Source organism: Delphinapterus leucas, chromosome 13 (assembly GCF_059928025.1).
Source record: "Delphinapterus leucas isolate spDelLeu-1000000601 "Yukka" chromosome 13, BTC_Dleu_Yukka2, whole genome shotgun sequence".
NCBI classification, from domain to species: Eukaryota; Metazoa; Chordata; class Mammalia; order Artiodactyla; family Monodontidae; genus Delphinapterus; species Delphinapterus leucas.
This window is the reverse complement of record NC_143141.1, coordinates 33835949-33860310: the sequence shown is the minus strand read 5'-3', so window position 1 is coordinate 33860310 and position 24362 is coordinate 33835949. Positions and strand designations below refer to the sequence as shown.

The window sequence follows — 24362 nt, the reverse complement described above, 5'->3', positions numbered from 1 at the left end:
AGGGTCCGGTTTGATCCCAGGTCGGGGAACTAAGATCCTACAAGCCTAACGGCCCAGCCAGAAAAACCCCCAAAAAACGAAGCAAAAAACCCACCAGGGTTAAAATGATACTCACCTTGACCACCATAATTCACTGGCCCCAGCCCTAGCCAGGCCCAGGGGAGGGTGGCCAGATTCAATAGAGAAACATATAGGACACTCAGTTAAGTTTGAATGTCCCAAATGTTGCATGAGACATACTTATATTAAGAGATTACCCATTGCTTATCTGAAAGGTACACTTAACAGGGAATCCTGTACTTGATCTGGCAACTCTATTCCAGGGTGGCTGTCCCCCCGCCCCCCCTTCAATCAAGAAGTACAGAAGGAGACCCAGATTTACACCAAGAATCGGCTAGAAGGCACACTACTGCCTTTAAAGAAGCGTTCCCTTAGGCTCTCACAATAGCATTTTCTTTAGAAGAGTGTGATTCACTCCCAACCTTTCAGCGACCTGGTGACTCTATAAAGTGGGGCCTTGAGGGCTCTCTCAGCCGCACACAGAGCCTGGCCTGCCTTCACCTGCCCTGCGATCTGGGTTGTCAGTATGGTGTCTGCCACTGACGGGGGCCCTGGAGGCAGCTCGAGTACCTCCCCGGGCACCGCTGCTCCCTGTCCTTCCTCCTCAGCTGCTCCTCCTCTCACCCCGACGTCGGCCCCGTGAGCTGGTCACGGAATGAGCTGGAATGAATATGGACTTTGGGAAGAGCTAGGGTCCAGACTCAACAGCCCTGTGGCCTTGGGCAGGTCCTCAGCTCAGCTCCCTGAGCCTGTTTCCTCCTCCTTAGGGAGTATTAAATCAAGTGCAAAAGCACATCTCAGGGACCTGCCACAGAGGGCTGCTCCCTAAATGGCAGTTCCCTTCGGCACATCCCCTTTTCCGTAGCTCCCCTGTGCTGCCCTCCAACTGCCCCAGTTGCTTGAGTCCCACTGACCCCAGCCCTTTCCCATCAAAGGATGCTCTCAGCCAGATGTGGTTTGAAAACGGACTCACTCATTCATACTGAAGTGTTGGTGGCAACCTGTGGCTTAACGTTTTGCTCCTTCTCTTAGGAGTGTAGGCGATGGTGCTTTATTTCCCAGACTCCGCTTAGACCAAAAATGAAAGCGCTAACGGTGAGCCTTTCGGCACCGCGATAGGCTGTGAGGAGATGTTTTGGGAACGGTGGGTCTTCCTGACGTAGGTGACCATCTCCTGTAGGGCTGTTGATGACCCTGGAGTAGGTCTTGGTGCCCCCAGGGTGGAGGTAGGGGTTGTCCTGGTGTCTCCGGGGACAACGGGCTTAATCTATTGAGGGAAAGCAGGGGTTGCTAGGAAGGAGCTGAACATGAGTCTGTCACGTGCAAGAATGTAAGGAAGGTCGGGGCGCAGATCTGGCCAGTGGGTGCCTTTGACTCACACCTGGAATGAGTTGATGTGGTCAAGGGGTTCCATCCTGGCAGGGGCAGGTGGTCTTGGTCCCCCAGGTTGTCTACATAGCTGAGCAGGGCAGTGGTGGTGGCTGGCATGAGAGTGAAGGTCAAAGGCTACTCTCGGGAGCCCCACTTTCAGCAGTGGGTCTCATCCTGGCACTGCCTTGACCTGGACCTTTCTGAAAGGCAATCACAGTACCTACAGTGCAGAGTTGTTGTATAATGCGTACGTGTCAAACGCCTACCCTGTGCTTGGCACATTGAAGGTGTCCGGTACATGGGGACTGTTGGTTGTAGCAGGATCTATACAGATGCACATACAGAAACCACACCAGTATGTGAACATTACAGCAAGTGCATGCCCCGTCTGGACACGTGCTGTACCTGAATATGAATACATTCTTTTTTATTTGAAAAAACACCCCACAAGAGTATAAAAATTATAAATATTTTTATAAGCAGAAGTAAGCTCCAGGATTTCCCTGGTGGTCCATTGGTTAAGACTCTGTGCTTCCACTGCAGGGGCCATGGGTTCGATCCCTGGTTGGGGAACTAAGATCCCGCATGCCACATGGCACAGCCAAAAAAAATAAAGTAAAATAATAAGCGTAAGTAAGTAAGCTCCATCTTTAAAAGTTTATAAAGGAAAAAAATGCATGTTCTCCAATCCGCTCCTTCCCTTCCCTCCAGTGGTGTCCACTGTTGACCGTATATAGCTTCCTCAACTGTCCCTAAGTATCTACAAGCATCTGTTTATATACAAGTGTATTCATTTACTTACACAAAAATGAGTCACGCCATGTATATTGGTCCCCATGTGGCTTTTTGTCATTTTATCACGAACCGTTTTCCCAAGTCAGTGGATATCGGTCAGCCGCATTTTCAGTAGTTGTGTTGTATTCCACGGTGTGAGTGCACCATAATTTATCCCACTGTAACCTTATTGACTGGTATTTAGTTTCTTTCTAGTTTCTTTCCTGGCCTTCCACTGAACATCTTTATGCAAACGTTTTTATGTTCTTATACTATTTTTCCTTTAGGATAGGTCCTTAGAAATGGGATAACATTTTCATCAATTCTGCCAAATTGCTTTTCAGAAAAGGTGTCCTGAGTTACGTCTACCGACAGTGTAAAAAAAGTGCCCGTCAGTGTTTTATTTTTGCTAGTGCCATGGGGGAAAAAAGGTATCTTATAATTTGTGTTTCCTTGATTGCTTGTAAAGTTGAGCATCTTTCCATGTGTTTATTGCCCATTTGTATTTCTTCTTCTGTCAGTTGCCTATCTTAATCCTTTGAGGTGCTTGTTTTATTCTAACTAATTCATGGTAGTTTGTATGTTTGGGATCTTGTTAGGAATATTGACCCTCGGTCTGTTTTAAGTGTGGATGGTATTTTCTCTCTGCTTGTCGTCTATTGGTTGCTTTGTCCTGGTGTCATTCTTACACAGGAATGGATGTTCACCCAAATATGCCTGTGCACATAGACGTTTAAAAAGGCAGAGAGGCAGTTTGCTGCTGTTAGAAGTTGGGGAAAGTAAGCCTATGTTCAGCCTCCAGGTTTCAGCAAGCCAGTTGGCAAGCCTCCGGAATCCTTGGGAGGCAGTTTTGAGGCAGGAATACTTACAGCTCACCATCCCATTGTTCTTAGCATCCTCGGAAGCATGGACCATATCCTCATTTTCCAAGGATTTTTATAACCATATTCTGTCCTGGATCCTATCCAGGACATCCCTGTGTTTCGGAATAGTTTTTCTTTTGTCTTTCTCTGGATTGAAGTGGAAAACTATTTAGAGTTACCCTTGGGCAGCCCCTGGAGGATCAGATACTGGCAGGAAGTCTGCCAGAGGCCAGGCGGGCTGGGGTTGTGTGCCTGTGTGTGTGTGTGTGTGTGTGTGTGTGTGTCCTGCCAGGTCAGGGGCTATCTGATTTTCCTGTTGTGCTGACTCACTGAATCTAATGAGGAAGGTGCGGCTGAGTCAGTGATGAACGGGTTTGAGTTGTAATACATATATTTTTAGTTGACATGTCTTTTTCTTAGTTTAAAAGATAAAGAATGAGAAACGGACACATGGAGACCTTTCTAGAGCCTTTTTTGGGAAATAATTTCAAACTCATAGGAAAGTGTCAAAAGAACATCCACACACTTTACTTAGACTCATTTATTGGTAATGTTCTATTCCATTTGGTTTATAATATTCTCTCTCTCTCTCACTCTCTCCTCTCCCTCCGTCCTCCCTTTTTCTCTCTCTCCCATTTGAGGGTAAGTTATACTCATCATGGCCCCTTATCCTTAGATACTTCTGTGTATATTTCCAAAGAGCAGGGATTTTTTTTTACATAATCACAGTAAGTTACCAACTTCAGTCAGTTTAACATGGTTGCCTACTTTAATCTACTGTTTGTATTTTGATCCTATCAATTGACCAAGTTATGTCTTTTATAGCATTTCCCCCAGTACAGGATCCCCAGTATAGATACCCGTAGTGAATTTCATCATCCTATTTCCACAGCCTCCTTTACTTTGGGACATTTCCACAGTTATGACAATTTACATTTTTGAATAATACAATACCCCAATTAAAAAAAATAGAATATTCCTCATTTGGGGTTTGTCCGATGTCTTTCTATCATGATTATATTCATGATCAGATTCGGTTACTGACTCCTAGCTGGAATCCATCATAGGTGTGTTGTGTTTATCTCAGGATCTGGAGGTGCATGGTGTCCCTCGTTGGCGACATTCATTTCAATCACCTGTCAAGGTGTTGTCTGACTTGACTGATTCAGTCTTTACCATGAAGGTTGGGAACTGGTTTTCCATTGCCAGCACTCCCTTCACATTTACCAGTCTGGGCTGTGTGAGCCTTTCCTGCCGGAGGCCCTAGTGATGGTGCTTGTCTAACCCCACTGCTGTCATGCCTGGACCCTACCCTGTGCCTGCGCTGGTCATCGGCCACCCACACTCTCACTGGAGCCTCCCCCCTTGGCAGGTATGTCATCCAGAGTTGAAAGACCTGTGGGAGTCTCCTCCATCCTTCAAGGACAGAGCTAGGGTCAGGAAGAAGCCTATTCAGGGCCTGGATTATAATGTTAGAAAGTCCTTCCTTCTGTTGAGCCACAGTCTCTCTCCCTGAGATTCTGAGGGTCTCATTTCTATTCTACCATCAGGAGTGACCAAAAATAAATCTTACCTCTTACATATATTATGACAGTCATGATCTAACGTGTCCCTCACTTCAATCTGGTGGGGTAGTATGTGCAGAGGACAGGAAGGTGGTGAGTGGGGTGACATTTACCAAGCACTGTCTGTGTCCCAGACACAGTTGGGGGTGTTAGGTATGTGAGCTTGGATTTTACAAGAACCCTCTGAAGTGTGCACTATTCCTGTGAAGCTCCAACAGTGCAGGGGTGGTTGTCCATTTTGTGTAACTAGTATCCCCAATACCTACAATAATTAGGTGCTCACTACATATTTGTCAAATGAATAAATGACCTTTACAGATGAGAAAACAGGCCTCAAAAAGGTTATGTAACTTGTGCTCAGCCACAGAGCTGTCGCATGGCAGAGCTGAGGTTCCAGCCCAGGTAGGATGACTCGAGAGCTCTTTTTCTTCATCATTCTATGATAAAATTTATTTTTGGAAGATAGTTGAGAGGAAGAATGTTTTCAAAGTGTTGCTAGAGGTTGAAAGGTATAGTTTAAAAATGTTGGCACTGACTCAACATGTGAAGACCATGGTTGGCGTGTGTGACACCCAGGGTCTGCCACCTGGGGTGTCCCATGAACCAAACAGGGCAAGAACTGTGTCCTGCCAGCCTTCCTGGGCCACCTTCCTTCCGGGTGTCTGGGGAGAGGGCTTGTCTTACATTCACTTATTGGTCAGTGTCAGTGTGAGCTGCACCCACTTCTCCCATCTAACTTCTCCCTAACACAGCTCCTAGCACCTGGGGATGTTGTCTTCTCTGGTCTGCTGCACCTCGGCTGCCTCACCTGTTCATTCTTCAGCTCATGGCACCATGGCATATGGGAAGGCCTGGGGTAATGGATGGAGGGTCTGCCACCCCCTGCAGGTGTGGAGGCCACTTTCAGTGGAAGAGCATCTCTCTTAGGTCCTTCAGCTATCCCTGCCACAGGCATGGCTGCCTCTCCCTGATGAGCTGGTTTCTCCTGGGGTCTCAGCCAGCTGCCCTGTTGCCAGACCTGTTCCGCACACTCGGCCCTTCCCTTCCTTCTTCTCCTCAGGGCCCAGACTTCAAGGCCACCCTCTGAAAGCTCCAAATGCATAGTGTAGACTACTAGACCTCGCAACCTCCTCTTCATAGCAGAGTGTAGCCCATCTACAGGGTGCAATTACTGAGCTCTTTAAAATGGCCATTCACCCCTGATCTCCCCAACAAAGAACTAGCAGGCTTGTGTTTTAAAATGTAGGTTTTGTTATTATTCAGGTATGGTAAGCCAACAAATCAGGAGATGATTACCATTGAAGGGATAGTTTGTTACGGCTCCTCAGAGGAGGGGGCATGCTGCACCATGGGGGCCACATGGGGAAGCACCAGGGTCAGTCAGGAGGCAGGGGGAGGGATGGGAAAGCATGGGCAAGAGCCTTTACTGTGGTTTCCTCAGAAAAGAACAGGCAAGGCAGGGTAAGCGGGTTTAGGATTGGCTAGTTTGAATAATTTCAGCAGGCTCTGGAGGGCAGGGGCTATGTGAAGTTATGTGGTACCTGGCCCTGGGGTTTTCAGTGCAGGGGAATGTTGGCTGAGGGTGAGTGCTCAATAGAGAAGGGGGTGGGGGTGTGGGCTCTGGATTGGTTGGTGTGTATATGAAAGGTGCAGTTGCAGGTGAGTCCTTTATATCTCTAGGAATTGACTAGTCCTGGGAGGGGCAGCCCCTCCAAAGTGAGCAAAGCCCCAGATATCAAAACATCAAAATATTGAAAATAAAAAGGCATGATTAATACAGCTTGGAATTAGATTTTTTTAAAAAGGTTGAACCAGATCAGATTTATAGCCTGGGCTCTCTTTTCCATGGATGAAGCAAAGGGTCTTTTTGTGTCTTTCATGATGTGCTCATGGGGCTCTGAGGTGTGCCACTGGTCCAGGATGGGGTCTAAGGCAAGGCTCTTGGAGTCTGGCTCTGTCTGTTATTTGTGTGAAATCAGACAAGTCAAATGCCTTTCCGAGTCCCAATCTCCTCATCTGTAAGGTGGATTGAACTAATACCAGTACCTACCCCACAGGGCTAGTGTCAGTTTAACCGCTGTGGCAGTTTAACCACTGAGTGTATATTAGACACTCTATACATGTAGAGTGTCTAATATACACTCAGTCAGGAGGCAGGTAGCTCTTAGTAGAATGTAAGTTCCATGAGGGCAGGCTCAGTGTTTTGTCTGATAGGCAAAATAAGTATTTGTTGAATTAATAAATTATAAAATTTTAAAAGTTTTTATGCTTTGTTTTCAAATTTAATTTTTGAGTTAGTAAAAAAATTTAAGGAGTTATAAAAGCAGACTCTATTTTAAAATATGCAGCAAAAGTTCTCCCTTTGTTTCCCCATCTGCGCAATTCTCATCTTTCTCCCATAGGTAACCATTGTTCTTTGTTTCTTCTGTATCGCTCATATTATTGATTAATCACCAGTATAAATTCTGACTTTCCTCTTTTTTACATAATAGGTAGTATATTTATTTATTAAAATAGATTTTTTTGTATTGTGGTAAAATACACATAACAATTACTATCTTAACCATTTTTAAGTGTATATAGTTTAGTGGCATTAAATACATTTGCATTGTTTTATAACCATCACTACCATTCATCCCTGTAACTCTTTTCATCTGTAAAACTGAAGCTCTATACCTATGAAACAATAACTCCCCATTGTCCCCTCCCTCCAGCCTCTGGCAAACACCATTACACTTTCTATCTATCTGACCACTCTAAGTAATAGGTAGCATATTATGCACACTTTTTTGAACATTGTTTTTTTACTTAACAATGCATCTTTTAAAAAAAAATCAATCAATATTTTTAAAATTGAAGTATAGTTGATTTACAATGTTGTGTTAATTTCTGCTGTACAGCAAAGTGATTCAGTTTTATATATATATACATTCTCTTTTTTTCATATTCTTTTCCATTATGGTTTATCATAGGATATTGAATATAGTTCTCTGTGCTATACAGTAGGACCTTGTTGTTTATCCATCCTATATATAAAAGCTTACATCTGCTAACCCCAACCTCCCACTCTACCCATCCCCCAACCCCCTCTGCCTTGGCAACCACCAGTCTATTCTCTATGTTCCTGATTCTGTTTCTGTTTCATAGATAGATTCATTTGTGTCATAGTTTAGATTCCGCAGTAAGTGATATCACATGGTATTTGTCTTTCTCTTTCTGACTTACTTCACTTAGTATGATAATCTCTAGTTTCATCCATGTGGCTGCAGATGGCATTATGTCGTTCTTTTTTATGACCGAGTAATATTCCATTGTATACATGTACCAAATCTTCTTTATCCATTCATCTGTTGATGGACATTTAGGTTGTTTCCATGTCTTGGTTATTGTGAATAGTGCTGCTATGAACATAGGAATGCATGTATCTTTTTGAAATATAGTTTTGTCTGGATATATGCCCAGGAGTGGGATTGCTGGATCATATGGTAATTCTATTTTTGGTTTTCTGAGGAAACTCCATACTGTTTTCCACAAATTACATTCTGTAATCCACCAAATGACATTCCTACCAACGGTAGAGGAGGGGTCCCTTTTCTGCATACCCTCTCCAGAATTTGTTACTTGTAGACTTTTTGATGATGGCCATTCTGACCAGTGTGAGGTGGTACCTCATTGTAGTTTTGATTTGCATTTCTCTAATAATTAGCAATGTTGAGCAGCTTTTCATGTGCCCATTGGCCATTTGGGTGTCTTCTTTGGAGAAATGTCTATTTAGGTCTTCTGCCCATTTTTCAATTAGTTTTTTTGTTGTTGAGATGTATGAGCTGTTTGTACATTTTGGAAATGACCTTTTCGGTCACATCATTTGCAAATATTTTCTCCTATTCTGTAGGTTGTCTTTTCATTTTGTTTGTGGTTTCCTTTGCTGGGGAAAAGCTTGTGAGTTTGATTAGGTCCATTTGTTTATTTTTGTTTTTATTTCTGTTGCCTTGGGAGACTGACCTAAGAAAACATTGGTACGGTTTATGTCAGAGAAAATTTTGTATGATCTCTTGTAGTAGTTTTATGGTGTCATGTCTTATGTTTAAGTCTTTAAGCCACTTTGAGTTTATTTTTGTGTAAGGTGAGAGGGTGTGTTCTAACTTCATTGATTTACATGTGGCTGTCCAACTTTCCCTGTACCACTTGCTGAAGAGACTGTCTTTTTCTCATTGTATAGTCTCGCCTCCTTTGTCGAAGATTAATTGACCATAGGTATGTGGGTTTATTTCTGGGCTCACTATTCTTTTCCATTGATCCATATGCCTAACAATGTATGTTGAAGATTTTCCATACATTATAAATCTACAGTGTAACATTTCCATTATTTTTATAGCTGTATACTATTCTGTTGTATGTCTATACTTAACTTACCCATTTTCTATGATGGACATTTGGGTTGCCTCTTGTGTTTTGATCTTACAGTGATGTAAAATGTCCAGATGTTTCCTTTTTTAATTAATTATTAAAATTTTTATTGGAGTATAGTTAATTTACAATGTTGTGTTAGTTTCAGGTGTACAGCAAAGCGAATCAGTTATACATATGCATATATCCACTCTTTTTTAGATTCTTTTCCCATGTATGGCCCGATGTTTTAAAATAAAATTGTTTAGATTTCTTTGTGCTTTGTTAAAATCAACTTACTTGGCCACCTTAATTCGTACCCTCCCACTTAAGGCTTAGACTTGGAGGTCACCACCTCGCATTTCTGATAGGACAGCAACCTACTGGATGATGAATTTGGGAACCATCTCTTTTTCCATGAGGAAGGACGTATACCTTGTCAACATGGAAGCAGCTTTGACCTTGCACTCCCTCTCCCATGCTAATTCCTGACCTGGCTTTCTGTCTTTGGGATGGCAGCAGCTCTTTCGGACCCCACACTTCTCTTGCCCTCACATTCCAGTGGCTTGGGAACACAGCACAGCCAAGAGGGACGACCAGGTCTGGAGAGACTGGGCAGCGCATTTTTCTCAGTAGGCTGCCAAGGCCCACAGGGTTTCCTTCCAGCCCACCAGGCTCCACACACACTCAGAGCTCGCTCCCAGACAGCCCGTGCAGGACCCCCTCAGGCCCGTCCTTGCCTCATTTGACTGCTACTGAATCCTGCCTGCCACACTGGGCCACTGGTTGGTACCCACCGAGTATGCAGCATCCCTGATGTGCAGAAGGCTGGGGCGCCCTAGGGTCTGTGTCTTAGCCTTGGTCTCAGGATGGGATGGGTCTCCTCAAGGGTCTGGACCCTCCCAGGTCCGAGCCCCCTGAATAACACCACATCTTCTCCGTCCTCCGTGAAATGAATGAATGAAAAGTGGCCGTCAGGGTTTCCGATCGCGGTCAAGCCTCAGATCCGTCCCCCTTCCCTCCCTCCCTCCTCCTCCCCGCAGTTCGGCGGGGCTGCCCACACAGGGCAGGCTCTGCCTCTCTCGGACTCGCCACAACCTGCTCCTTAGGCTTAGGGATAGGCAGCCTGCTTCCAGCCTTACCTCCCAGCGGAGTGGAGGCCTGTGAAGCCGCCCAGGCCCTCGGAGGGACTGATCTCAGGGCCTATGCAGGGCTGGCAAGTGGGGGTATTTCATGGCCCAGAAAGACGTCTAAGGGAGGAAATAACAAGCAATCCTGCTGGCCGCGGCCCCTCCCGCCCGGAGGTGCCTGGGCTGGCAGGGGTGGAGCCGGCGCTTCCTCTTGCATTTCCTCCCATTGTTCCCGCCCCGCTTCCGCGAATTCTCCCTGACGGGGGCCTGGGCGGGCGGGATGCCGGCGAGGGAGGAGAGCCGGCTGCGCTCTGCGCCCTGACCCGCCGCGCTCTGGCCGCAGCCTCCAGGGTCCGGAACCGGGGGCCCGCCGGCAAACTAGCTGTCTGCACTTCCAGGTCTGCCATCCCTCCGCTCCCCTGCCGGCCCTGCCTCCCGCCGCCCCAGACTGAAGCCTCAGAATTGCCAGGAGTTGCCGCTGGGAATCTGGGGGCCAAGTCTGTCAACCGACAAATAACGCAGGAGGCTGCAAATAAGAAAATAGTTTATTTGGGATTTTAAGAATTGCAAATCGGGAGACGCAAATTCGGGTACCTGTGAAAGTATTGGGAGAAAGAGGGGCTTATGAAGACAAAAAGCCAAAAGGTTGTTAAAAGTTGCCTGGCGAGAATTGTGATAGGATCTGAAAGTATTTGTGCGTAAAGAAGCACAGGTTGGGGACTTCCCTGGTGGCGCAGTGGTTGAGAGTCTGCCTACCGATGCAGGGGACACGGGTTCGTGCCCCGGTCCGGGAAGATCCCACATGCCGCGGAGCGGCTGGGCCCGTGAGCCATGGCCGCTGAGCCTGCGCGTCCGGAGCCTGTGCTCCGCAACGGGAGAGGCCACAACAGTGAGAGGCCCGAGTACAGCATTAAAAAAAAAAAAAAAAAAAAAGAATATGCCTGCCAATGCAGGGGACACGGGTTCGAGCCCTGGTCCGGGAAGATCCCACATGCCGCGGAGCAACTAAGCCTGTGCGCCACAACTACTGAGCCTGCGCTCTAGAGCCTGCGCATCACAACTACTGAAGCCCGTGTGGCACAACTACTGAAGTCCATGCACCTAGAGCCCGTGCTCCGCAACAAGAGAAGCCACCACAATGAGAAGCCCGCGCAACACAAAGAAGAGTAGCCCCCGCTCACTGTTAACTAGAGAAAGCCCACGTGTAGCAACGAAGACCCAACGCAGCCAAAAAAAAAAAAAAAAAAAGAAGCACAGGTTGTTTTAGGGTAGGGGGTCTATAAGTAGATAGACTCTCCTGAGTTATTTTAGGGAAAGGGTCCGATAAATATCTGGACTTTCGGGCAGATACTGATGGATGACTTCATCAGGTCAAAAGGTCAGATTCCATCCAGGCTGAGACAAATAAGTCACACTTCATTAATGGCCTCCCAGCTCCGTTTTATAGAGCTCTCTTACCAATCCCGACTCTATTTTGATTTTCCTTTCACAAGTTCTAGAGCAGGATCCGCCATCAACCTGCTCAAGCAAGTCCCTCCATTCTGCTGCCCCAGTTTCACAGTGTCGCACTGTTACCCAGAAACTGGGTTTGCCTCTTGGTGGGTGTCGAGCCAAAAGACACAACCAAGTCAAAGACCAGGAGAAGGAAGGATTTATTACTTGCAGCAAGTAAAGTGAAATTTGGGGACCCTTCCCAAAGCAGTGTCTCCCCGGAACAGCAAAATTGGGGAAGTTTTAAGCTATGGGTATATGCATATTCGAGAAGGGGCTTGGGCAGTAGGCAGAGTCCAAGCTTTAATTGACTGAAGGCATGAAGGTCAGAAAAGGTCAACATCACCATCTCTTAGATTCCAGCTGATCTGGTGGTTGAGTGCCTGAGGGGGGATTTAAATTCTGAACAGCTCAAGAAAGTGCTTTAAGCTAGTCTTTGCAATTTAAATAGAACTGAGAGTCTTCACAACTGGTTTGTTATCTTTGCTATTGTTACTTTTGCCTTGATAAGTTTGTCCTTTATGTTCTCTTAAGATCATTATTACTGAGATCTATTCGAGGACAAGCACTGTGGCCAGGATTAGATCACAAAATGGTTTAGGCCAAAAATGGCTTCTCTTTTGTCAAGGAGGCCATGCCTGGTTCTCTTTCTCTGGGGACCCCCTACTCCATCTGCTTACAGCATGGATTCAGAGGTTCTCTGCACCTACTGTCTGGTTTTTTTGACATTGCCCACTTCAGTCAACACACTGGTGACAGGGGCCTTCCCCTCGCTGGCTCTGGGATGGAGACTCTCCAGGAGGCCCAGTTTAGTGAGCTATGGTACAAGCCTGCTCTGTTCTGCAAAGGACTATAACACAAACCAGTCCAAATTCTAGAAAATTCGATTCCTAGCATCATGAGGGGTGTTAGAGCCCTGGAATGAATATTAGCAAACATTTCTCCCTTTAGCCCTATTAAAAAACAAAATTCAACTAAGTAAACTTGAAGATCTAATTGGTTTTTTATTCATTGAGTTATGAATCTGGCAGCGTCCCATCTAGCAACTAGAAAGGCACTCCAAGGGGTTGTGCAAAATGGAAGATTTTATAGGCAGAAGGAGGGTGGGGCAAGCAGGTATTAACAAAAGAATATGAATGGTTATTTTAAAGTCAGGACATCAACTTTTTTGGGTGGGGAACAGACAGGCAAGGGTTTATCATGCAGATTGCCTCGTCTTCTTCTGGGTGGGGTGGGAGTGGGGTAGAGATGGCCCACAAGACAGATTACCTTTCTGGTGCTTGACCAGAACATTCTAGACTGGTCTATTAAGATTACATTTCTGGGAAAGGTTGAAGCTGCGACTAGACCCGGTATTAAATCTAGGTTTGGTATTGGCCTCGGCCTGCAGCGGCTTGAAGCAAGATTTTGGTTCCCCAGCCAGAGATTGAAGTCAGGCCGCGGCAGTGAGAGCGCTGAATTCTAGCCACTAGACCACCAGGGACAGTGGCCAGTGACAAGGCCCTGGCCCGTTGGCTTTGTAGAAATGAATTTCCACAAAGCGGCAGACAGTACTGAAATAAGCAAAGTGTTTATTAGGAGGAAAAAGAGTACATGTGAATAGACTCACAGGGGCAGGCTCAGAGACAGAGTCGCACCCTCGTGGTAGTTTGAATCACTTTTATGGGGCATTTCGTCCAGGTTTCCTCTGGCCAATCATCTTGCTTTGCCCGGCTCTGTGTCCGTATTTGGTTTAACTCAGGGTCCTCCTCTGTGTGTGTGCACATCTCTTAGCCAAGTTGGATTCTAGTGAAGAGGCCTATACATAGGTTGACATCACCTACTATGGGGTGGTGCCCCTCCCTTTTTGACCTCTGAGGAGCCTTTCTGCACATGTGTAGTTGGGAAGGCCTCCTTGACCTAGAGAATGAGAAAAATGTGGTCTCTTTTTCTCTTATCTGGGCAGGGTTCAGCTCCTTTCTGCCCCTGCGATTACTGTTATCTTAAAGTGTCCACCGGAGGCAAAGTCCAGCTATTTACCCTGTTCCTGTTGTTGTTTCTATCTGGATGTGTAAACAGGAGGTTGGCTGAAAATGTCTAACCTGGAGCCCATCTATCTCCTGCCTCACACCTTTTGGCAATTGTGAATAATGCTGTTATGAACTTGGGTGTACAAATATTTCCTTGAGGGGCTTCCCTGGTGGCGCAGCGGTTGAGAGTCCGCCTGTCGATGCAGGGGACACGGGTTCGTGCCCCGGTCCGAGAAGATCCCACATGCTGTGGAGCAGCCGTGGCCACTGGGCCTGCGCATCCGGAGCCTGTGCTCCGCAATGGGAGAGGCCACAACAGTGAGAGGCCCGCGTATCGCAAAAAAAAAAAAAAAAAAAAAAATTCTCCTTGAGTCCCTGATTTCAATTCTTTTGGGTATTTACTCAGAAGTGGAATTGCCAAATCATATGGTAATTCTATATTTATTTATGAAAAGCTTTGTAGTGTTTTTTTTTAATTTTATTTATTTTTGGCCGTGTTGGGTCTTTGTTGCTGCACATGGGCTTTCTCTAGTTGTGGTGAGTGGGGGCTACTCTTCGTTGCGGTGCACAGGCTCTAGGCGCGGGCTTCAGTAGTTGCAGCATGTGGGCTTAGGAGTTGCGGCATGTGGGCTCAGTAGCTGTGGCTCGTGGGCTTAGTTGCTCCGCAGCATGTGGGATCTTCCCGGACCAGGGATCGAACCCATGTCCCCTGCATTGGCAGGCAGATTCTTAACCACTGTACCACCAGGGAAGTCCTGGTAATTCTATATTTAATTTTTTTGAGGAACCGCCATGCTGTTTTCCATTCCAACCAATGGTGTGCAAGGGTTTCACTTTCTCAACATCCTCGTGAGCATTTGTTGTTTTCTGTTTTCTGATAGTAGTAATGGATGTGAAGTGGTACCTCATTGTAAGCAGCCAGTTTTAATAGTCAGCCCATTAGGTCAAGATGGAAGTTTTATTTCATCAGTAATAAAAACTCATATTCAAATCAGTTGTTATAGAGACCAGAAAAAGGAAGGTCCCAGATAATAGGTGTGCTATTTATCCATCGGAAAAACAAAAAATTAACAAGCAAATGATGAGAGGACACCCGTGGCTGGTCATTGTTTGTGTCCTGACAGTAACGTGCAGGAAGCACACCCAAGTCCGATGTAGGCACTGGGCAACAGTTCTGGTTGACACAGGCCACTGGCTGCCCTGGTTTCCTGCCACTGCTGCAGGATGCAGTTTGCTCACTTTTTAGCTTAGGGACACAACCTTTTTCCTTGGCACTCTTTGAAGGGTACCTTCACTGAACATCAGGTGGTGACCTTCTCTTTCCTAAGAGCTCATCCATCTATGGGCCTCTTCCCCTCAGTCAGAGATGCGGCCTCAGGTGTGTGTGGGGTGATAGTCTCTTGGGAGTGGGGCATGCCTCCCCTGCCCCAATTTTCCTTTCTCCCTGTCCCTGAAGATAGGAAGGTCTGTGTGTTTTTCATTTATCATCCTTGCTGGCTGAGCTCTGGGAAACCAGTGCAGATGGTCTGTGTAGCTGTGGGTCAGGAGAGCTCCTGAGGCAGAGGAGAATGCAGAGGCAGTGGGGGCGAAACTGCCCCTGCTTTCAGGAGATGCTGCTCTGGTGCACTGTTCAGGTCTGATGGGCAAAACAACCCAGGCAGATGGGGTGGCAGGGCTGGGCCTCTGGGTGGGGGAGGGGCAGAAGGGGTCAAAGTTGACCTTGGAGGAAAGTGTCTCTTGTCCTTCTTGTGCAGGGAGAGGGGCCTGGTCTTCCAGGGATGGTGACGGGGTAGCTGGGGGCAGGGCTGCTGGGGGAGCCTTGAGGGGTCCTAGGCATTCTAGGCAGATCAGTTGGTCTGTGGGGCATCCGTGAGGTGGCGGTGGTGAAGGGCATGCGGGGGAGGAACTGGGCGCATTAGGCTGCTTTTCTACAGTCTACTTTTCTCTCCTCTCAGGTTCCTGGGGGAGGCCAATGTCCCACTCCGGGAGGTCCTTGCCACCCCCAGTCTGTCTGCCAGCTTCAATGCCCCGCTGCTGGACACCAAGAAGCAGCCCACAGGGGTAAGTGTCCACCAGCCTCTGCATCTGGCTGGTTTCTGTCTGAGGCTTTGCCCTCCTGACCCCAGTGGGGTGTCAGAGTCCAGCCCCCAGCAACCAGGCCCGGCCCGCCCTGGCTGGAGCTCGGTGTGCCCGGGAGGGGCTCAGGGGTGGAAGGGATGGGAGGGGAAGAGGAGGGACCTGGCCCCATCTGCAGGGCTCCAGTCAGCCTTGCCTCACAGCAGCCTGCCCCTGGGTCACCTCCCGGGCTTGGTTTTTCACTGGAAACCCGATGTCTTCCCAAGCTTCTCGGCAGCCTTGGTTATGGCGCCTCCATCTGCCTTGTAGCCCTTCCTCACCATCCAAGCCCCTTCTCCAGATCCGGAATATCTGAGTCATCTGGGTCACAGATCACAAGGGAAGGGGAACAGACACCCCCCTCCCCTGCCCACCAGGACCTGTCAGACCCCCTTCCCTTCCTCCATAGTCCTTCCTGCTCCTCTGCCAGCCTTCCCAGTGCTCTCCCAGTCCTCCCAGACAATTCCCAGCCCTCATCTCTGGCCTCCCGTTATTTTTAGTGAGCTAAATATACCCTGCGGGGTTGTTTCTTCATGGTCAGTAGAATTCCTGACCTTCCCTCTGGGTCAGCCCCACCTCCCAGGATGCACTGCGGGGACTAACAGTCTGGAAGTACTTCCTCCCAGCGGGGCCCTGGGGAGTCTGTCAGACAGAGTGTGGCTACCTTGCCCGGTGGAGTGTCTGCATGTGCGTGTGTGCGCATGTGTGTGTGTGTGAGGTTGGGGGCTCTTGGCTGGCTTGGTGAGTCAGGAAGTGGCCGGTCTGGGCAGAGCTCTGAATGGAACCACTGCTGGGAACTGGGAGCTGGAGAAAGAGAGTGAATGACTGAAGTCACACAGTGAATTGCTGTCCAGCCTGGGACATGAATCAGGGGGCACATCTCCTAAGCTCTCAGTCGTGGAAGGGACTTGAATGGACCCCTGGTTCACTGCCCTTCTGATGCTGAGATTTTCTCCTAAGGTGCCTTAGGCCAGTGATGGCTGGGATGCTTCCTTGGTGGGGAAATGCCACTTCCCAGAGAATTCATCCTTTTCTCAGACAGTGCTCACTGGTAGAACATTCTGGTTCAGTGCAGGGTTCGCTGAGCCTGTCTCCATCACCTCTTGAGTTGCTTTTGTCCTCCCTTGGAGCCCTTCAGTCTGCTAATGCTTCCTGTAGTCAGGAAGGGCTCCGGGACTGCTGAGCTACTCTTCTAGGGATCCTGAAGTGGGCCAGAGCTGGCTCCTCTGAGACGGAGAGCACGGATGCAGGAGTGGCAGGCATCGAGGCAGCTGGGGAAAGAGGTATTTTGAGTCAGGGGATCTGCTCGGTGCTTCTCCACGGCGTCTCAGGGACAGCGCTGCCTACTTTGCTGAGGGTCGGGCCCCCAGTGCCTCCAACTGGGGTTTCTCGCTTCCTGGCTGGGCCACTCAGTCATCTCCTCGCTCTCACCCTCTCTGCATCTGCGACGCTGGTGTTTCCTGCCAGGCCTCCTGCACCTGCTCCCCTCCAAGCTCAAAGGCCCACCCAGCCCCTGAGACACCTGACCATGGGGCCGAGCCTGGCTGTGACTCCCTGGATGCCGCACCTCTCCTCTCTCGCTCTGTGTTCCCACGCTCTGTCTGCACTTCCCGTGCACCCGCTGGGAGCTGGCTGCCTTCTCCTCCCTGGGCTGGGACCCCTGGCTGTCTGCAGAGCTTGCCACTCTGTCACACACCATGTCTCCAGGAAGGGGCTGTGAGAGCCACAGGGTGATGGGTGGCAGCTGAGCACAGGCTCCGGGAGCTGGGGTAAATTAGGTTCCTGGACCCACCTCCAAGGTGTGTGTGGAGGCTTCTCCACACCAACCAGCAATACTCCAGACACCAGCTGGGTGGCTGCGATTCAACTCAATCCTGACACTATCTACCTGGCCATAGCATCAGATCCTACAGGTTAAACGCTCAGTCCTGCCCCCCACCCCCCTTCAGATACCAGTCGCAAGCCCAGGCTGTTACCTGTGCTTCTGACCAACTGGCTATAAATCAGAGGTTCCCAGAACCTCCTCCACAGTTTCAGTGAATTTGCTAGAGTGGCTCACAGAACTCAGAGAAACATTTTACTTACTAGATTACCAGTTTATTTTTTAAAATTTATTTATTTTTATTATTTTTGGCTGCGTTGGGTCTTCGTTGCTGCACGTGGGCTTTCTCTAGTTGCGGCGAGCGGGGGCTACTCTTGGTTGCAGTGTGCGGGCTTCTCATTGCGGTGGCCTCTCCTGTTGCAGAGCACGGGCTCTAGGCACGCAGGCTTCAGTAGTTGTGGCTCACGGGCTGTAGAGCGCGGGCTCAGTAGTTGTGGCGCATGGGCTTAGCTGCTCTGCGGCATGTGGGATCCTCCCGGACCAGGGCTCGAACCCGTGTCCCCTGCATTGGCAGGCGGATTCTTAAGCACTGTGCCACTGTACCAGTTTATTATAAAAGGGTATAACTCAGGAATAGCCAGACAGAAGAGACACACAGGCAAGGTATGGGGAAGAGGCACAGAGCTTCCATGCCCTCTCCGGGAGCACAGCTGTCTCCAGCTTCCACATGTTCTCCAGCACAGAAGCTCTCTGAAGCACAGCCTTTTGGGTTTTTATGGAGGCTTCGTGACTTAAGCCTGATTGATTAAATCGTTGACCATCAGTGACTGATTCAACCTCCAGCCCCTCTTCCATCCCTGGAGGCTGGGGGTGGGACCGAAGTTACAGCCCTCTGTTCACACAGTTGGTCCTCCTGGCAACCAGCCCCATCCTTAGGTGGGGTCCAAAGGTCACTCCATTAACATAACAAGAGACCACCTTTGTCACTCTTGGCACTTAAGAAATTCCAAGAGTTTTGGAAGCCGTGAGCCAGGAAATGTGGACAAAGACGAAATATCTATGAAAAATATATTTTGCTCATCTCAGTGACCAAATATATATGTCTTACAAATCACAATATAGCATGGGACCTCATTCCCTGCAGCCCAGGAGGTAGCTCTGGCCTGTGGAGAGGGTCCAGGACCGTCTTCTAGCCCCTGTGATAGTGCTGAGTCACACTGCAGCCCCAGGCAGGTCCCAAGGCCCTCTGAACTGGGGCTCCCCACCCGGGGCCTGGGGCTGGTTGCACGGCAGTTGGGAGCATAGAGAGCTGGGGATTTGCTCAGAAGGGACCGAGAGCCCTGTCAGCGGCTGTGGATTCTCACTGGCCATTTACTGAGGCCGACTTCTGGGCTGAGTCCGATGGACAGAGCTTGCCAGGCATCCCCTGTTGGTTGTAGCTCGGATGACCTCAGAGGGCCAAAGGAACCTGCTGATGGTGTGAGGGGAGTGAAGTCAGGGCTTGTGGGATCCTTAGAAAACCCCAGAGGGACTGAGAGGAGAGGAGGGGCCTGCTGCAGGCTGGCCCGTGGGCTCCACCTGCCTGTCACTCGGTATTCTCACCCAAGTCCCTTCAGATGTGGCGTGCTGGGCTGTGTGCCATGAGAAGATGCCAAAATTATCTAGATGCCTCTAGCCTGAAGGGGAAAACACTACCCCCGTCCTGGGGGAGTCTCCAGGCCCACGAGGGTGCTGGACACACATGGAGGAAAGAGGCAACATACTCACAAATGTAGTTTGAGAGCAGCTTGATAATGAGGGTGTGGCTGATACACCACGGAAACCACGTCGGAATCTCCTCAGCCTTAAATGCCAGAGTTGGGTCAGGAAGGGAAACCCGCTGGGTGACAAAACACGTGAAACCCACTGGCAGGGTGGGTCGGGGAGGCAGGAGGGTCCTGTGTATTGGGAGCAGGCACCGAGGTGAGCAGACACAGTGCTCTGGTGAATCCCTGAGTTTCCTTCAGGTGGTCTGAAGATGCTGCCGACAACCCCTGTCTCAGCTCAGGGCCACATCTTACCCTCTGCCAGCTGCTGGGTGTCACCTGAGGGCAAGATAAATAAGACCCAGGCACATGAAGTGCGTTGGGGGCAATGTGGGTGGGCTGGTCCAGGGTTTGGTCCTGCTAAGCTCAGTGTTGGAGTGCGGTGGCCCAGGAAGGAGGCAGCAAGCAACGGGGCTGAGCATGGCAGGGTGGGTGAAGGACCTGGGAGCTTGGCCCTATAACCTGTAGGAGGATCTGATGGGGTTGTCCTCTGTCTCTGCCTGTCCTGGTGTCCTGGTTTCCTGGGCCCTCTTAGCCTGGGGGCCACACAGGACCTTGCAGAATTCTGTGATACTGTTGACAGAACGGCAACATGGGTGACTGAGGTTATCTGCTTCAGGGCAGCGTGCTTTGATGGACACATGACTGACTGGCAGTGGCCTTGTGATAGGATGTATGTGTGGTGGTGCTGAGGCTGAGGACCTGAGGGACAGGGCTGTCGGATGGAGCACCTTGATGTGGAGGGCCTTAAAGAGGGTCCTACTGAGGGCTGTGGGCCAAAGTCATGGTCTAGGACAACATGGAGCTCACATACATCCCACGGAAAGAAAATCTCAGCTCTGGTTATGTCTGGAGAAAGGGACACGCTATGAGATATGATGTCCCAGTAAGGATGGGAGTGGTCCTGACCCTGAGTGGGGCCCACAGACATGCCCGCTTTCCTTTAGATCTCAGTAGAGCTAGAGGCCTCCAGTATTAACCAGCTCTGGTCCTGAAGCAGTGGACCCTGGAGCCTGCCCCCTGCTGGTGAGATCTATTCTAGATCCTGGGTTTCAGATCCTCAGAAGCTGCCAGGGATGTTCCTGTTGTTTCTTGATGGCCATGTAAAAGGTGGAGCTGGCTCTGTCTTGGAGGTCTGTTCACAGGCCTGGAGCCACTGGCATGTTGCCAAGCCTTCAGGAGGTTGGTGGTAGGGGGCTCTCAGTGTGGAGGGACCTGATGCTCAGGAAACTCCGGGGGTGGGGTGGGGTGGGGTGGGGGCAGGGGTTACCTGGGTGGTCTTGGGATTCAGGGGATGCTGTTCCTTCCTGAGCCTCCACGCTAATGGCACCCAAGCCACGGCATGGAGCAGTTACACTCCCAGGGCTCCACTTCTGCACAGAGCACAGAGATGATGTACTGGAAGCCCCAGGTGGTGAGGGACGGGGGCTGGACAAGGTGAGCCCCAAGAAACAGGAAGTGGTGCTCTTCAAAGGAATCTGGTCCCAGGGTCAGAGGACCTCAGCCACCAAGTGTTACGGGGCTTTATTTGTCTCTGCTGGGTGAGATTCCTGTGGTTGCTAGGTTTCTCCACCAATCACGAATCCATTCCCTTTTCTAATGAGTAAGAATGGGCGGGGGGAGAGGTATTTTGTGACTCTGTAAATACTTTGCTCCATATCCAATTTTTACCCAGCAGATTTGACACCCATTGTTATTTCTTGGTTGGAGATCGTTTTGATGGTTGCTAAATGGTGATATCTTAAATCAATTATTAATTTTTTTGCATTAATGATCTGGCATTCCACTGTAAGGAAAAGTGTCCTCCTGTTGTATTTATTCATTTATTTCTGTATGGATTCACGTATTCCTATTTTATTCAATGGTTTAGTCTGTTCCCGTCATTATTTATTGTCATGTTCAAGTTGTACCAGATTTGGCCTGTGGGAACCCTTGAAAGCAGGCTTCTTTGTCCTTTTGACATTTTTTTTTTTTTTAATGATTTTCTGAGTACTTCCTTCTTTTCTGGCACAAAAAGGTGTTCCAGGGTCATCTTCTACCTTCCCTGGCCTAACCCTGGAATTAGTTACTGCTCGGAAGAGCCCAAATTGCCTTTTGATGAAGTGAAGGAAAATACAGCTTCCCAGGCCCACCTCCGACCTGGAGTCTCAGGGAGATGGGCGTGGTTGTGAGCGGGTCTGGGTATCTGGGGCCGCCTTCTCGAGAGGCTGTTGCCCGTGTTACTAGAGCTTAGGGTGCGGGGCGCGCTGGCTGCTCAAGTGGCGACACCTGGCGGTGGTTCAGGAACCTGCATTGCTGTTAGGACGATGCCTTGGATCTGGGACTTAAATGGTCTCATTGACTTCCCGGGCCTCCTCCTAGGTCTCCTGGGATGGGGAGCTGGCTCCAGCCTCCTTCGTCGGTGTTCTGAACACCCGCCCATTACACACACACACACACACACACACACACACACACATACCCGCCCTGCCCCTGCCCTCCCTTAGCCCGGCTGCCCACGCCCAGGCTCCAACCTGAAGGGTTCAAGCTGCAGAGCTGGGTACATTCAGGACCTTGAGCTCCTTCCATCTCAGGACCAGGAATCGCTCCAGGAGTTTCCGGACATCCCTAATATTACTCAGCAGAGATAGATGTCTAGTGAATTATGCTGAGTTGCTCAGAAGTCGCTCAGAAGTCATGAGTCGCTGTGTCATTAACAGTTATGTTTATAAAGGGTTTATCAAAATTTGGGGAAATGCTTACTATCTAATATTAAGTAAAAGACAAGCATTTGCTGTACAGCAGAGCTGTACATTATTTATTTAAGAAGACTGGAGAGAATTATATCAAAGTGTGAATAGTGGTGGAATTATGGCAATTTCTTTTTTTTTACATTTTTCTTTAAGGCTTTTGTAATTTCCAAACTTTCTTACTTCGGAGTTTTTATTACTTTGATCGATTAAAAGGCTGCCCCAGGACATCTCCTGGACCTGTTGTATCAGGGAAGGCTCGGCCAGGCCTCCATGGCCTGGGAGCAGTAAGAGTAGAGAGCGCCATGGCTGTACCTTTTCTTCAGGTCCGGCTGCCCCTTTGAACGGTGCCGGTCTCCTGGTAGGCTCGGGTGGGGTGGGAGCACACGGCAGCCTTCCCCTGTCCACGTGAGTGGCGTGATGGGTCACTCTCCTCTCACCGGTCAAAGCTGGAGCATCTGGGGGTGAGATGGGGGACAGGGGTGCTTCTGGGAGGGAAGAGGGCTCAGAAAGTTGAGCAGCACCCTGAGACCCTCTCAGTGCTAGCTGGGGCCTGAGCAGAGCAAGGCCGAGCTGTCGGTAGAGAGACAAGGGAGGACCCTTGGCTGAGCAGAGTGGCCAAGGGGGCTTTTTCCGGAAGATGGGCCTATGCTGAGAGTTGAAAAATCCTGCAGGTGAGGTTCGATCGCTGATTCATTTATAGAAGCTTACTAGGCATTCTATTAACTAATTTAATCCTCATTTGACCCTATGCAGAAAGTGCTCTTGCTATCACTACCCCCATCTTACAGACAAGGAAACGGAGGCACAGAGAGTTTACAGATCTTGCCAAAGTCACACAGCTTCTGAGTGGTGGAATTGACTCCAGATTCAATGCTCTTAACCACCTGACTATGCTGATGGGGCCACAGACTCCATCTTTGGTAGAGGGACGAAAGGAACAGGAAGGATGCTGGAGGGCGGTGGTCAGAGGCCAACACACTAACCTGCTGCCCTCTCTCCCCCATCTCCTCCAGGCCTCGCTGGTCCTGCAGGTGTCCTACACGCCTCTCCCTGGAACCACGCCCACGTTCCCACCTTCGACGCCTCTGGAACCCTCCCCGACTCTGCCTGACATGGATATGGTGGCTGGTGAGAAACCCACCCTCACCCTGGAAGGGCCCCGGGGGGAGAAGCCTAGCAGTGGCACCCGAGTCTGAGAAGGGGGTGCCTTTCTCATATTGGGGGCTGCCCAGGCCTGGAGAAGGGAGGCCATGGGTGGGTGGGGAGTCTTGAGAGCTGACTTCTGTCTTGCAAAACCAAGGGGCAGGAGGAGGGCTCCCCTAGGTGCCGCTAGGATTAGTGTGAGGATCCCTTCCCAGCACCAGCTGTTCAGGAAGGGGACTGTGCCAGGGCTGGGCACACTGCCCTCTGCAGCTCCAGAGGGGTGAGAGTTTTAGAGGTAGGCCTGTGCTGAGATGGGGTCCATCCTAGGTGATGCCTGAGGCCCCACCCACTCCCCAGAGCTGGATGCCTCCCTGCCCTGGCACTCCGTAGGCCTTTAGCAATGACACGTGACCAAAGAGCTGGATTTTCCCTGAAAGAGCCCTGGGCTGAAGTCAGGGGAGCTGAGTTCCAGTCTTGCCTTTGACGCCAAGTAGCTGTGTGACTTTGGGCCAGTCACTCCCTCTCTGGTCCTACAGTTTATTATTTGTGAAGTGAGAAGACTGAATTGTCTAAGTCTCAAGGTTGCCTCAGTTCTCTTTATTTACCTCTCCTGGCCTTGTGAAGTGAGAACCCAGCCCAGGGTGGCTGGCTTGCCCAGTGCTGGGCCTGGGCGTGACAGTCCAGCCTGCTGGGGTGAATCGGAAGCCACATAGGTGGGCCAGGTGGGGTCTTGCCCGTGGGGAAGATTCTTTCATGGTGAAGGGAGCTAGAAGCAAACCCAGCATGACACCCGGCAGCCTGTCCCAGGTGTGCCCCGAGCCTGTCCTGCGGCCCGTGTAGGGCTCCTGGTGAGGCAGGCAGGGCAGGGCCCCTCTTGTTGGACTGGGCACTGTCTGAGCTTTGAGGTGGGGAGATCCTTCTGGACTGGGGTTGAGGGGGGAAGCAGGGGGTGCTCCTGGTGACCGAGGGTGGGGAGGCTGAGGGCCCTGAACGTTCTGGGGCCACTTTTGAGGTGAATCTGACAGAGTTGGGCTCCAGCCACTCGGGGAAGGCTCCTAGCGGTGGCCAGTTCCCAGTCCTTCCCAGAAGGTGGTGA

General features: G+C 49.7%; 1 protein-coding gene across 1 annotated transcript in view; it reads left to right on the top strand.

Annotated features, from left to right (window-relative positions):
* DYSF (dysferlin) overlaps positions 1–24362 on the top strand; it is a 199741-nt gene that overhangs the window by 5525 nt on the left and 169854 nt on the right. Inside the window, exons 3-4 of the mRNA XM_089922488.1 lie at positions 15605–15710; positions 23137–23251. Of these exons, the coding sequence (XP_089778614.1) occupies positions 15605–15710; positions 23137–23251 (221 nt within the window). The remainder of the gene's footprint in view (positions 1–15604; positions 15711–23136; positions 23252–24362) is intronic.